This window comes from Hesperophylax consimilis, chromosome 26 (assembly GCF_061612785.1).
Source record: "Hesperophylax consimilis isolate HC1 chromosome 26, BYU_Hcon_1.0, whole genome shotgun sequence".
NCBI lineage: Eukaryota > Metazoa > Arthropoda > Insecta > Trichoptera > Limnephilidae > Hesperophylax > Hesperophylax consimilis.
Window position 1 is genome coordinate 16,279,112 of NC_142861.1, and position 15,396 is coordinate 16,294,507.

The 15,396-nt window shown below is 34.9% G+C and overlaps 1 protein-coding gene across 1 annotated transcript in view; it reads left to right on the plus strand.

The window, feature by feature from the left end:
* Ac78C (adenylyl cyclase 78C) overlaps nt 1-15,396 on the plus strand; it is a 114,274-nt gene that overhangs the window by 78,137 nt on the left and 20,741 nt on the right. The window contains exons 10-17 of the mRNA XM_089647653.1: nt 1,622-1,701; nt 3,067-3,216; nt 4,565-4,701; nt 5,442-5,612; nt 5,769-5,895; nt 6,112-6,264; nt 11,785-11,993; nt 12,342-12,530. Coding sequence (XP_089503779.1) covers nt 1,622-1,701; nt 3,067-3,216; nt 4,565-4,701; nt 5,442-5,612; nt 5,769-5,895; nt 6,112-6,264; nt 11,785-11,993; nt 12,342-12,530 — 1,216 coding nt within the window. The remainder of the gene's footprint in view (nt 1-1,621; nt 1,702-3,066; nt 3,217-4,564; nt 4,702-5,441; nt 5,613-5,768; nt 5,896-6,111; nt 6,265-11,784; nt 11,994-12,341; nt 12,531-15,396) is intronic.

A 15,396-nucleotide genomic window follows, 5' to 3' on the forward strand; every position in this document is an offset into this window, starting at 1 on the left:
AAAATGTAAAAAATTGAACATAACATGAAATCAAAAGTGGACATTTTCCTTTGCTAGCTGAATAAGTACAAGAGTCGATAAAAAATGTTTTTCTGGCAAGTCATGAGTAACTTTTCTATTGTTGTTCGGTTATGAATTTATTTTTTATGTACACCTAGATGTCTTATTAAAATCTTCTATTTAAATCTGTTAATTTAAGGAGTAAATCTATAAACTATTGATTCTATTTATGGTATAATGTAAAATTTGTAAAAATAATGTAATTCATCTGTTGATTTCCAAAAGAAAAAATAAATAAACAATCAGCTGTTAGCCCTAAATAAATAGGTTAGGTTTAACAGCCACCCTCTGTTGGTTTATTTCTAAAGTTATTGATTGCAAGGTTTTGCACTTGGCTAAGTTTGTGTATATGATTAGTCTAAAAATCACTAGATGTCGTTAGTCTACACCAGCTTAGTCCTTTCATTACTTTGGTTGGACAAGATTCTAACTTCACTATACCTTGTTCAGAGATGTGAGAATGAATGTTTAATTTTTTCGTTTAAAAATGTTAAACCGAAATACCACATGATTCAACATCAAAATCAGAAATCGGTTAATAGATTATGATAAATCGTCTTTGCAAACTTTGACACCTCAGAAATGGTAAGGTGAAGTTAGAACCCTATCCACCCAAAGTAACGAACTACACTGCGCCTCGTAAAAACGATCAACTGTCAGATACAATCAAAATGGCAGTAATAATTATTGCCAATTATTTCTAATTATTTCTAAAGGTTCTAAATTATGCTAGAACCTTGTAAAATAAATGGAAGCTATAAAAGATCTTAGAACTTCGTCACATTTATGGAGAAAAAAACATAGATGACTCAATCAAAGGTCATGTCTTTTACTTTTATTTAAAAGAAAGACAAACATTCTCAGGTTACGAATAACCTGACAATATTTGAAAATCTCCTACTACCACCACATTAAGCGGAAAATTTGGCTTGTGTTGTGAAGGAGGACTTCGCCAGCCGAGAAATTGAACACACTACGCCTGGGTGGGACCCAAACGCGATGCCAACTCAGCCACCGACCGGTCAAATTACTATCAGAATCCAACCAACCAGGGTGACGATACTGATAATTTCCTGTTTTTATGTGAAAATATGGATTCGTTTTTTTTATGAAAGAATGCACTTCTTCAGAAACTTTCTTCTTCCATTATAATCGTGGAGCGAGCAGGATCTTTCAGACTACCAAGGAAACATCTGGCCTTCTTAGTGTAGACTTCTTAAGACGGGTTGTTTCGGAGAATCTGAACAATTCATCAAATTTCAACGTTCATTTTCAAGTTCTGTGAAAGATTTTTTCAAGTTCTGTTTTTATTTCAGTTTTGTCAAGCAACTAGCCTACAGTGATATAATAACAGAACTTGAATAGGACTTTCACAGAACCCGAAAATGAACGTTGAAATTTGATGAATTGTTCAAATTCTCCGAAACAACCCGTCCTTAGTGTGATTGTTTCATGTAAAATAAGTCATTGTGAATTGATCAGAGAGCTTTTATTGGAGATACCTTTGAAACTTAACTGTTAATGAGTAGGTCAATGTTATAAACTTGATTTTATTTTGCAGAATTGGCAAGTCGGTGTAGTGCTCAACAACTCGTCAAAGTCTTGAACGATCTTTTTGCACGATTCGACAAATTAGCTGCGGTAAGTTTCGTATCATCAATCATCATCAAAAGTACTAATTTCGGTTGTCTGTACTTCATGCGTAACTTTGGACAATGAACTCAAATTTGATTTGAATTTAATTGTCATTTTTAAAGTTGCAACTGATTGTGTAAAAAATTCAGACAAGCAATAAATTACCAACCTATTTTTAACAGAAAACAATTTTTGCATTTTCAAAAGTGCTCTGTCAAAAATTCAAACTGTCCTGTGATTTTTCAAAGTGTCTGCACTATTTTTTTTATATTTTTGGACTAAATTGAGTAGCTGGATTCAATAACAACATAAGATGAAAATTGCAGCTTTAAGAAAATGCATTCCAAGTCTTTTGAAATGCGTAATATTCACTTGTAACTTGTGATAAGTGTTCAAAATTTTGCAAGCAGCTTTGTCTGCGTAAAGCCTACAGAAGTATTATATATATACACAAAGCAAATAAAGAAGGGATTGGTGATAGAAAAAACGTCTGAGATCTATAGTTAATAGATTAAATCAATTAAAATTCTATGTTCCAATACGTACACTTAGAATAATTTATTTATCACTAGCTGAATCTATTGGTATGGAATCACAGCTTGGGGACTTTCATGTAAAACAAATATAAACCATGTTCAATCAGTTCAAAATTCACTAGTTAAATTATTAGCTCATAAAAGTTTATATGAACAAAGGCATAATGTTCCATACCTTTATCAGAATCTTAAAATTTTCTCAGTAAGATCAATTCTGTGGTATAAAATTATATTTCAGCATATGAATAGCCATATATACATAAATAGACTGGACCACACTTACAATACTCGTTTTACGATAAATGAAGGACTAATTGTACCTAAGCATTTAAACAAATATGGACAAAGAACACTGGACTACATGATACCTAGTTGCTTAAATATGTTACCTGCTGATATAAAAAAATGTACAAATGTAAAAACAAATATTATGTTGAAAAATTGGCTCGCTGAAAGAAATAGTTTGTATTAGAGTCTAATACAAACTATTGGTAGATACTATCACTGTTGTGTATATGTTTTTTATATTTTAAAACAAATTGTTATTTTTTATTGTTATCACTATTGTCATTAAGTAAAATAAGTTTTATCTTTTTTTAATATTTTTTATGTGAAAAGTTGCCATTGACAAACTAATGAAAAGTAGTTTATTGGAACTTTTCTGTTTTTTTCTGTATTTTATCTTATTATTTACTGTAATATATATTTTTGTCTTGCTTTCTTTAAACAAAAAAAAATTGTATGTTTAATTTAAAGTCGTTATCCAGTTCCTCTATTATAACGTGAGTTTTACATTGTTTTTAAATATTAAATGTAGTTTTTACTCGCTCCTCAGGAAAACCATTGCCTGCGCATTAAGCTGTTGGGGGACTGTTACTACTGTGTGTCTGGGTTGCCAGCGGCAAGGACGGACCACGCACTCTGCAGCGTGGAGATGGGCCTGCACATGATCCGAGCTATTAGAGACACCAGCCACACCACACAGGTCTTTTGTCTTTCTATGGAATTTAACAGTCTTTTTATTGGAGTTTTTATTGCTTCATATTAGCAACCATCAATGGAAGATGCTCTGAGGAACTAGCGTCATTGATCCCTTCGGCACCGGTGCGTAGTCGGGATACACGCCAAACGCGCGCCCAACATTTGTACACGGTTGACATTTGTCACATGAGAACGGGTCGCTTCTACGATTCGTTCTTAAGTTCAACAGCTCGGCTGTGGAACGAACTGCCGGCCTCTGTGTTTCCTCCCTCCTACAACATGGGACTCTTCAAGACCCATGTTCACTCCTTCCTCTCCACAATAAGACCCTCCACACAGCATCCCCAAAGATGACATAGGCCCTGAGGGAAATTATTTTCTTCAGGGCCTCCTGTGTGGAGTTAATATAATTTTTTTTTTTTTAAAACCAACTTTTGAATGTCGGTATCCTGCTCTCTCACCGCAGTTTCTTTTTTTATATGAATACCATACAAGTGTTCCAACATCTTCCCATCATCTTGAGCAAGTGGGATTATGGACTATATCATCCTTGACAGTGTCGGAGTCCAAATTTCGAATGTCGGAGGCCAAATTTTTCCAGGATCATTTGTTTTTCAATTGGCCTTGTATCTTATTGAGTAGGAAATAAAACTCAGATATTATTGTTCAAAATGGTTAATTTGCAGACATGTTTTGAAGTACAGTTTAACCGCCAAAAAAAGTAAAAATTACAGAATTTGTGAAGCTAGGTAAAGCATTTGTTGAGTTGTGAAAAAACGATCTTTAATTTATTGGGGAATGTTCAGGGGCTGAAAGTAGTGGGAAGGGAAAGGAAATGAGGAAGAGGAAGGTGGATAAGTACATGGCGGCTCAGATCTGGTCACTAAACACAGTTAAATGGCTGAGTTGGCATCGTGTCTGGAACACCCATTCAGGAGTCATGGGTACAATTCCTCAGCTTGCTAAGTCCTCCATCATGACACTAGCAACATTTTCTGCTTAGTGTGATGGTAGTAGGAAATTTTCAAATATTGTCAGGTTATTTGTAACAACTTGGTAATGTTTGACTCTCTTTAAAAAAATATAATTATTTAATTAAAATTAAATCCATTTCAAGCAACATCGTTCTTGGCGATATCCTGCTCTCTCCCTTCGGTTTCTTGTGCTCAAGGATACGCGTTTGCCTTCGCACCGTCCAACTAGTTAACTTCTCAGTACTCTTTCATACGGAAGCCATATAGAGAAGCCTCTTTGGTGATCCTCTTGCATGTCCTGACTAGCAGAGCTGTCCCAGTTTTTTCATTATTAAGGGTTCGTTGAATTGTGAATAATCCGAACGTTCATTTCTCTAGGTTGAGCTGGACATGAGGATTGGCATCCATAGCGGCTCGGTATTGTGTGGAGTTCTTGGTTTGAGGAAATGGCAGTTCGATGTCTGGTCCTACGATGTGACCCTGGCCAATCATATGGAGAGTGGAGGAATACCAGGGTAAGTCACTTTCCACAATTTAAGCAACTTGCTTCTTCCGACTTCAGATGGACAGACAAATAAAATTATATGTCCTTACACTTGCACACTTCTACGCTACTAATTCACTTCTGACGATTCATTGCCTTTCACCCCCCAGCAATCCTGCTTCACTCAAACTGTGAGATGGCTCTAGTGCTAGTAGGTCATAATGTTTATATAGTTCTCCAAGAGATGTCTCTAGTATATAGGTTTGCCTCTCCAGTTCAGAAGTGAGGTTAGCTGGCAGTTTCTACCAACAGAGAGATTCTGAGAGCATAATAGAACTGACTTTCTTACACACTCGCCCCCAATAAAGAGTATTTGTGTCTCTTTTTAAACAAAGAGTGTTGCTGCCAAATACAACACATTCTTTCCCGCTTGCTTAGCACTCTTTATGCAAATGGTGTGTGATTGGTCTGCTTAAAAATCTAGAACACTTTTTGCCGCTCAAAACATCATCATCGCCGGCATCACGGCGCTACAACCCTGGTGGGATTTGACCTCCTCCACAAATGTTCTCTGCTGATTGCAGTCCTTCGTGCTTCCAGTACAGCTTCAATTCTCTTCCACACAATCTATCCACCTCTTCCTCGGTCTGCATCAGGGTGACTTCTGTTGTCTTCTAGCATTCCACATGTCCACTCAAATAAACCATCTATACTTATTACTATTACTATGTAATATATTATATTTCACATCCATTGAATTTGGATTATCAGGAGGGTCCACATATCAGCGGCCACGCTGGAGTCTCTCTGCGGGGCTTACGAGGTGGAGCCCGGCCACGGCGGTGAACGGAATGCCTACCTGAAGGACCACACCGTGGAGACCTACCTTGTCAAACATGCAGAGCCTTTGAAGCCACGTAGGAGGCAGCCGTCACGACCGAGGTAAACTACTAAAACTTAGCAAAATAAACAATGCGCTTGGTCCTTCGTGTACAGCTACGCCGAAATTATGCTGCAATAATAATATTGGTCCTGTTAAGCGATTGACCTACATAGCAAAGCATCCAATAAACATTACTTGATATTGTTTGTCGGTAGCATCTTCACCCAGAAGCTGTGGAACGAGGGAGAGATGTCACAAGTACGGAGCAAGGGGAGGGTCTCTACTACTACAGTGGATGAAGAACTTACCACTGACTGGACCCCCGAAAGACCATTTGAAAATGTAAGCATCTATCATGTCACTGCATTTTTTTATGAGTATGATTTTTGTTGATATCTAACGTCATCTTTTATGAGGATGTTAGTTGTTTCTACAAGTATTTGTTTGGTGGTGTCTAAAATCATCTTTTCATGAGGATGTTAACACACTTTATTTGTTAATGTCTAACAGTATCTTTTGTGAGGATGTTAATACAGTGTGTTTATTAATGTTTTACAGTGTTATGGTCCCTGTGGCCCCGCCAACCTGACCGCCGCCGAAACTGACGAAGAGGAAGAGTACTCGGGCCCTCACGACACCTACCGGAGCGTCAGGATTGGCTCCACCATGCAGGAGTCAGTGCACACTGTGCCGCTCACCACGGCTGAGAAGGTCAGGATAACTTGAACTTCCCTAAATAGCCACCTTACATATTCATTTTTATTTATTCTGTTCTCTGATTTCTTCTTTCACCAACTAGGACATCATAGGTATATACAGTCGAACTTGGTTAAAACGATCACGGCAATAGTGAATACACTTTTGTTTTTATATGTATAGTTCCTTAATACATATTTAGCTTTCCGTAATCCACACTATTAATTTGAATTTACCTTAATTAATCAAAAATCATAATTTATTGTAAACTATGTAACACAACTGTATTACTTGTTAACTACTTTTGTAAAAGCCCATTAGGGCGTAAATAAATAAATAAATAGCAAGTTCACGGCTATAATGAGCAATTACAAAACAATATTTTAGTGCACGCTTATCTTCATATAATTGTTGACTGTTGTAACGAGGTCGATTCACTGATATACTGAGCAAATAATTTTGTAGTTAACACAATTTCTGAATACACAAATAGGTCGTTGGGTCTGAAAAGTAGTTATTTAAATTAAATTAAATTAAGTTTAGTTAAATTATTCAAGAATTATTATCGAAGTAAGTAGTAACAAATAAAGGGGCGGGAATTTCCTATTCCATTAGGGACGGATTTATATATTTTATGGCACTACCTATGTAAGATTGTCGGCTATGTGAACCATTTGCTCTCCATCGGACACAATTTAAAATTGTCATAAAATCTGCGAAATTTGAGCTTCGCAAATTTGTTCCCTTCTTACATCTTCTTTTGTATTACAACTCATCATCAATTTTATTTTAAAAACTGTTGTGTTCGTACAAACAGGTCTCCAACTCGTCTTGGAAGGAGTTAACAAATAAGTGGTTCACAATAAAAGATATAAATTTGTTTTAAACCACTTTAATTGAAACTTTAAAGTGGTCTAAAACAAATTTATATTTTTAATTGTAGATTATGACGAGCCACAAAGTAAATGCTTATTACAAATATGTTTTAAGTGGTTCTTTTAGATAAATCAGGGATTTATTAATACTCCGCGTATTATAAAGGTGACTCGATAGTCGACTTAACTAGTAGCTGAATAATTGGAATCTGAAACAGTAAGTTTCTCTGAGAGCCTTCCCACTGGCCCTGGCAACAACTGGCCACTGGCTCCATCTTGCGGACTTCCATGCAAGCTCTATGCACTGCCATCTGTGCGTGCATCTATGAAGCTCTTACTTCCCAACAAAAACCAATAAATATGTTTATGAAACTACCTAGTAACGAGTACCTACATCTTTATGGGGTAAATTTATGCCAGTGATGCACAACTTTTTCAACAGAGGGGCCGCTTTGCTTATTTTTTTCAAACAGGTCGCGACCTACAAGCAGATTTTTTTTTGTTTTGGTTGAGGGAGAGGGGTTTGACAGCGAAATTCAAGAACTAAGGTTTCTGTTGAATTTTGTGTTATACAAACCGGTTCTTCAAATTTGGTTCCATTTAGGAAATCCAGTGTAAATTAACCAAAACTCTATTCAAAAATGTTCTCAGCCAGGGTTTTCAAGAATTACCCCAAACATTTAGATTTTTCTCTATAGCCAAGTGTGCCGTATGAAATTGAAACGAGTGCGATTTTACAAGCGGTAGGTACAGCACGCACAAGCTAGTGATAAAAAGATACACAATTTAGTAATATTTTTCTCGGAAGCTTTGACCCAGGTGATGATAATTATAATTTGTTGATTGTTTTGAAGAGGAAATTGAGAAGCATGAAATAAAATCTTTTTTTTTTAAATCTTTGATAGTAAATTTGAGTAATATAAGTGTATTTTTCATATTTATTTTGTTAATCGGTAATACCTACTCGGGTTTGGGTGCCTCGGTGTTGATAGGCAAATCTGGAGACGTGTATAACAACATTCTCTAAGTCTGTTTCTCCAGTCCCCAAGTTCAGTCCTGTCCAGTCCAGTTTTCAATTCAGTCAGACAATGATTTTATTCAGCAAGCTTTACAATTCTGTTCTGCCACTTTCTATCAGCCATACTGTAATTCGATTTTTAGTGGGGTTTGTTTTATATTTCTGTTGCTGTTTGAATCCATTATAATCTGTTAATCCTTAAACCGTTGTCTAAACAATGTATTCATTTTTGGTACAATCACTTTTTGTTCTGTTCTTAGTCTTGTTGTGTGACTGTGATCTACAAGACTGTGAAGTTTGGGGTCGTTCGTATAGTATTATAAGTGCATGTATATACATCTGCCTTACATCCAATTTTTTTTTTCCTTGAATAAGGCTGTCGATGGATAGATACATATAAGGTTTTTTACCCATCACTCTTACTATGTACAGCTTTCTGCGCCTTAGCTAATGGATCTAGAATGGTTTACCATATTTACTTTCAAATAATGTAATATAATAATAATAATAATAATAATAATAATTAATTTGTAGAGCGCCGTTTTTGTGAAAAATCACCTCAAGGGCGCTGTACAATTTATTTCTTAGGATCTACATTTGTTATTTAGAAAAGATACCAAAACATACTTACCTGGCAAGTCACTTCCAACAAACACACTTATATTAAAAAGTTTATGCTTATAAAAGATAGAACTGCACGCAGAGGACACTATATCAAAAAACACTGGTCGTCGCATGATCTTAAGTCTGCTATAGTTTTTATTTTAATTTAAATGTATTTTAACTGTCTTAAAAGCCTACAAATTGTATTGTTATTGTTATCATTTTTATTTATTTATTTTTAATTATTATTTATATTTATTTTATTTTATTTTTAGTATTTTTTACATTTTGTTAATTTAAATTTAAATTGCCGTCAACGTTAGCGTCAGCGTTATATTCCAAAAAATCATCAACCGCCATTGTTTTTATGTTATATTGTACTAACTTCTCGTACTTATTTACGAGGGTTGTCTCAAAATTAAGTTACACATTTTTTTTTTAATCTTAAAATGTAATTTTTTTTTAATGTTATATATTATATTTTAAGAGTACATGTAATAGTTATTTTTCTACATAAGCTCCTTGAATCTCAATATTTCTGGTACCGTGATAACAGTTTTTTTAATCCAATGTCAAACCACTTTCCCGTCAAACTGATTAGCTATCTTTGTAACCCACCGTGTGCGCAACCCATCTCGTACAACTTTTGTTAGACGGCAAAGAGAAACCATTGGCCTTAACATAACGTTTTACTAAGTTCCCTGAGACTCTTGAACTTTTCCCGTATACTGCGCAGATTTAAAAAAATAGTGTAACTTAACCTGTCCGGTGGTGAGTTTCTGGAAAGAAAACGGTCCCGCTGGAGGGAGTTTTTTCAACAATCAAAATATAGAAAAAAATAAATGCCACCTCGTAGAGTATAAAAAAATAAAAATAAAATCCTTAGAAACTAGCACGAAAAAACAAATACTAAGCTATTTAGAAGGAAAAAATAAAAACAATTTTGCAGAAATCGCCAACCATCGAAATCGGAGCAGATTTTTGTTTTTACTTAATAAAAATCAGATTCACTTACCACAATTTTAATGAAGCCAAGGGGGGAAGAACGACTTTTTATACACACTAACATATACGTATTATTATTTACACTTATACTATTGTATTTTCATTATAAAAATTAAACATAGGTATACAATGTATATGCAGTCAATAATTACGATAAAAATAACACTATTCTAATTATTATGTACACTATCTTAGGAATAAAATTGTCTTCACTAACTAATACTGCTTTTTCGTATGGTAGTCTTCGAAACATGGATATACGCAAAATGCAAGATTGCAGTCGGTGCACATATATTTCGTGTCACTTCTTTTTTGAGCTCGAACTGCTGTATGTCTACACACATGGCATTGTCGTTGAGTTCAGTTTCTAACGGGAATATTTGCTCTTATACCTGAGTTAGTTGAATCGAATTCATGAATAATGGGCGTAAACTTACCCTGATCCCATTTACGATGATCAACTTTTCTCTTTTTGGATGTTGAACAACTAGGGAAAGTTTCATCCCCATCAGATTCGTCGGATGAGCTATCTGAATGTATTGGCAAATCATAAAGATCCTCGTAAACATCTTCATCTTCACTTTCTATTAAAATGTCAGCAATGTCTTGTTCATTCAAAGGGTTAACCATTTTTTTATAAAAGTAAAATATATAAATTGAACTAGTTATCAATACGAATCACAAAGTCAAATCACAGTAAAACACTGTCCAAATTATGAATAACCTAAAATAATAAAATGTCAATGATAATAACACTTTGTAGTCGGGCGTTTCAAACAATAGACTCTAGCCTATAGCGGATGTTTTTTGCGATTAGCACAAAAATTTATCCTCATCCCTTTCGTTAGTATCTGAAGAAATTTTTGAAGGGTAAAAGAAAATATCAATTAAATAAATTCCACTAAAAACACGTCTGTTTTGTAACTCTATATATCATAACTAAAGCACGTGTATATTAGCGCCACTCTATCTTCACAAGTAACGAGTACCGGGAATACATCCAATTGCTAAACAATTTTTGTGTTATCTCTCATTCAGGAAATGATTATTGTCATAACATCCTCGGGATTATCTCATAAAAGTAAAGGTCCAATGAATTTATAAGACGCCATAAAAATATAATAGGTACTCATATTCCCAGTTCAACTAACAAACAATCTTTGAAATTTAACACGATAAAATTGCCTAATTATTACGCGCAATCTCTCATTGAGCTGCGCAAAAGTATGTGTGTACATAAAAGAAACAACGGCTTATCTTTTTTTTGTTACATGTGTGTGTAGTTTGTAATGTCTTCAAGCGTTTAGATTAAATAGTCACGGGAAATAATGGGGTAACTTTACCTTCCTCGCCTTTGAAGTGGAGCCGGCGTAAAGGATATTTTTTCCCGTCCCGCCGATAAGCACCAGTCGACCGCGAGGAAAAATACCATTCCCGCTCATAGTGTGTATACAGTATAACGAATAATATTTCAAATAGTTCATAACACTAAGATTCACTATTGAATTTTGTTCAAACTGTCAAAAACTGTATTCAAACTGAAAACAAACACTGTCGGTACAATATATGTAATAAATATTCACATTCAAACACGTGAGGTAATTTTTAATGCAAGATGATTAGGTTATTCAGTGTAAAAACAAACAAAAACCACAAATTTCACTTCACAAAAGACGTCGCTCGCAATACAAATGTTGTTTACCACCAACTGCCAGACGGTGACGTCACGGAATATTTTAATTGTGAATAACTCCGTTGGTAATGTACCTAAATCGATAAAAACTTTTGCAAGTTATGACAAATTGTCCCTAGATAGCAGTAACTATCGGTTTTCCGGAAGAAATTCAATAGTTAATTAATTTTAGGCGCAACCGTACGGGTACGGTCATACTCCTTACGAGGATTTTTTTTCTCACTGTACCTGTACGGTCATACCACCGGACAGGTTAATTTTGAGACAACCTTCGTATTTAGATCTGTTGCTGTTAATATTCAACTCGTTAATATTTACATCTTTAAACCATTACATATCAGGTGGACGAGTTAATAGATCACTCCATAGAGATTGAAAGCAACAAGCGGATACGTGCTGCCAACGTCAACCCCTGGAGCCTGCACTTCCGAGACCGCCTTCTGGAGAATGACTTCTGCACGCAGCGCGAGGACATGTTCAAGTCCAACATGCTGTGCTGCTATATCATCTGGCTGTTCATCGTGCCGACGCAGGTCATCATGCTGCCCATGTAAGCCATCCATAATAGGCTTGGGGGTTCCACTATTAGCTGTGACTCAACCACTAAGTTGTCGCTTTCAGTAATGTATGTGAAAACCTTTGAGTTCTCCTCCTCTCGGAAGATGTGGATCTCACTGAACCGCCACCAGTGCAGTCGCTGTCGCTGTGCATTTATGATGCACAAATGGGGCCTGAGGCCATGTGGACAAATGCAATCTACAGAACATACTTTAGAAGAAAGTTCCCTTGCCTTTTCTGACTTTTGTCTCTCTAAAACGGCAAACTTCACTCCGTAGGCTGCATGTTTCATTCCCTTTTTGATATAAAAATCAATAACATTTTGGAATTTTTGTTCCAGTTGCACTGCCCTCATCGTATCTCTGACAGTGACGACATTCATCTTGACGGCTGCATCCATTCTCGTGATGGCCGAAGAGTTTCAACAGTGGCCCAAGAGGCTGCAGAGGATGTCGTCCATGCTGGTGCACAACAGGAACAGAAGGACCGTCCTCATTTGCTTTATTGTCGTCATGATGTCAGTTGCCAGGTACAATAAGGGGGATGTTCAATGATCATGGATCAACGCCAATATTAAAAAAAATATATACGGGTCATTCCGCCGTTTCGTTCAAATTTGCCTGTTTCCGCGGATTTTTTTTTTTTTGCCTTTTTACTATATATTTTTATAGAAATGGGTTCCCGTACCTATCAGATGTATAAAAGTGAAAAGGGCACCTTTGTGCGACACTTGGATTCGAAGAAAATTGATGGAAGGTAATGAAGGTGTGGATGGTAATGAAAAACTGTTGGATGGTAATTTAAAAATTTGGATGGTAATGAAGTTTGGTAATGAAATATTAATAGATGGTAGTGAACATGTTTAAGGTTCTTAAAATGTCTGTGAATAATGAAATTTGAATAGAAATTGAATAATAAAATAGATTTCAAATCATGCTAAGTATCATTTGACGTGGTGAGCGGATTAGGAAAAAGAAGAAAAACCTATTATAGTGAAAAACTAAATGCTTTATTCAGACTTTTGAACATTGGAGACAAGAAATACATTTTTTCATACGTAATCAGTTCTGCTTACTTATGCTTTTGCAATATCTGTATGAATTGTTAAAAAATAATGGAAAAAAATATCAAAATACAAATTAAGAAAAGGCAGCTGGAACATCAAACCCAACACAACTAAAATTTTCCTATTATACTACTTACCCAGAAATTATAAGGAATAGTCAAATTCTTTATAATTACGTTTTATAAGTAGGTTTGTACACAAGAAATACAAAATTTTCACATTCCTAAGCAAACATTGTAATATTTGAAAAATAGAAATAATAAAAATAATAATTAAAAATAAGAAAAAATCAGAAGTCAATTGAAATGCAGTTTAAAATAAAATCAGAGATACTTAAAACAAACACAACATATGTAACTAATAAGTACAAGATAAAGGTCTTACATCTAAATAGGAACATAATATTTAAGGAACTTGAGATCATTCTTGTGAAAGTTTTTGCTGGAAAACTATTTCAAATCAAAGTTCGGCAAATTTTTGAAAGTGAATTGTCCTCTTTCATTCTCATCTGGATCTTGCAAGCGCTGAAGAATTTGTGATTCCAAAATGAAATCGTCGTCACTAATTGTTGGCCAGACAAATTTTTTGGAATTCCCTTGAGCTTTTTTCAAAAAAATTACTTTGTACTCTAGTGTGTACTCATGTTTTCCAATAATTTTCCCAATGAAATTGGGCATCAGGCATCGCCTTCAATTTCTTTTGTTCGTTTCTTTTCTCGTTCCTGAGTTTGCTTATCTGGTCCTGTAACGTCTTAATGATTTTCAATGATCTATACCTCAATTTTCTAACATTCGTTAGACCACGCACATTTTTTTTAATGATTTGTTGTTCATTCTCGACTGCGAGAGGGTCAGGATCTAGAGTATTTTGCACATTATTGGGTACTTCCTTGACATTTTCATGAATTGGAGGCATATTTTCTACTGTAATCGTTTCTATTTTACGCTGCTCCTCTTTTTTCTTCCAATAATTTACAGAGTTCTTTCGCCATCTTCGTCTTTGCTCTCTCTGGGCTCTTTCACTCATATCTTCAATGCTGCAAATCGTTTTTTGCGCTTTTCGCATTAAGTATCTTTTTTTTTCTTTCGCTTTCTGAAGACTGTACAGTTCCGGATTGTTTTTAATCTCAGCATATTTTTGTTGCTTACGCAGCCTGTCCTTGGATAACTTTTCTTCTTTTTTCAGTTTTTTATTTTACTTTGCCATTGTGGATTATGGTGTTTAGCCTGTAACAAATAATAAAGAAAAATTATCATAAGTATCGGATCAAGTGAGAAGTTGAATAACAAATATGGATAATTTCAATTTCGTTACTTTTACAGGAGAGCCCAAAAATTGTTACACTACTTTTATATCTTTGTTTAATATTTTTTTCCCTAAATGATTTAAAATCTAACAGTAATGATATGGTTTTTTAATCAAGAAATTTGCGTTGGACTCTTAATAATGCCCTTTATATAGATTTTTGTTCAAATCTGGATTTGTTTAGAAACTTGAAATTTTGTAAAAATTCATCTGTTTTAATAGACAACTGAAGTAATGAAAATAATTGTGACTGTAGGGGAATAGTTAAACCATTTGTTTGATATATTATTCTTTTACATTTGAATAATTATAATTATATCATTGAATAAAAAAATCGATTTTCAAATAAAAATTCGCAGGGTAAATTTTAACAGATTGTTTTTCCATATCAGTAAATAGATAAAACGAAAATATGTATTTCACCAAAACTGAAATTGTCCGACGCTAGAACGCAAGAAACTGCTTTTATTGATAATATTAACTTTTATGAACCCCCAAACATGGTCCCAGATGCACGTAAAAATAACCCTTACAAATTTATCATTACCCTCCACACCTCTAAATTACCATCCGGCAAAAAATTTTACGATACGGAAGGTAATGAGACGGAGGGTAATGAGGTTTTGACAATCTTTCCTTAATAACTCGCTTAATAATGACATTACAAATCTTTATGTTTCAATAAAAAATAGTCCGACTAATTATAGTTTATAGGTTCATGATTCGAATTTTTAAAACATGTACTTACTTTAAAAAATGCTGGAAGGTAATGATGCCTGGTCGGTGACAAAGTCGTTTTCGAGCACGGAGATCGCAGATATTTCTTTATTCAGCGACGCACGTCCTCCCCCGTCCAGATATAGCGGTACACTGATTAGTAACGGAGGCGCGGGGTGGAGTACAGCTGACGAACAGTGACAAACACGGTCACAATTTTAATTACCGCTTTGGCGGAAGACGACAGCGATTTTTTCTGGACAAAAACAAAATCTCAATTCTTTCTATGATACAGTAACTTTAAAAA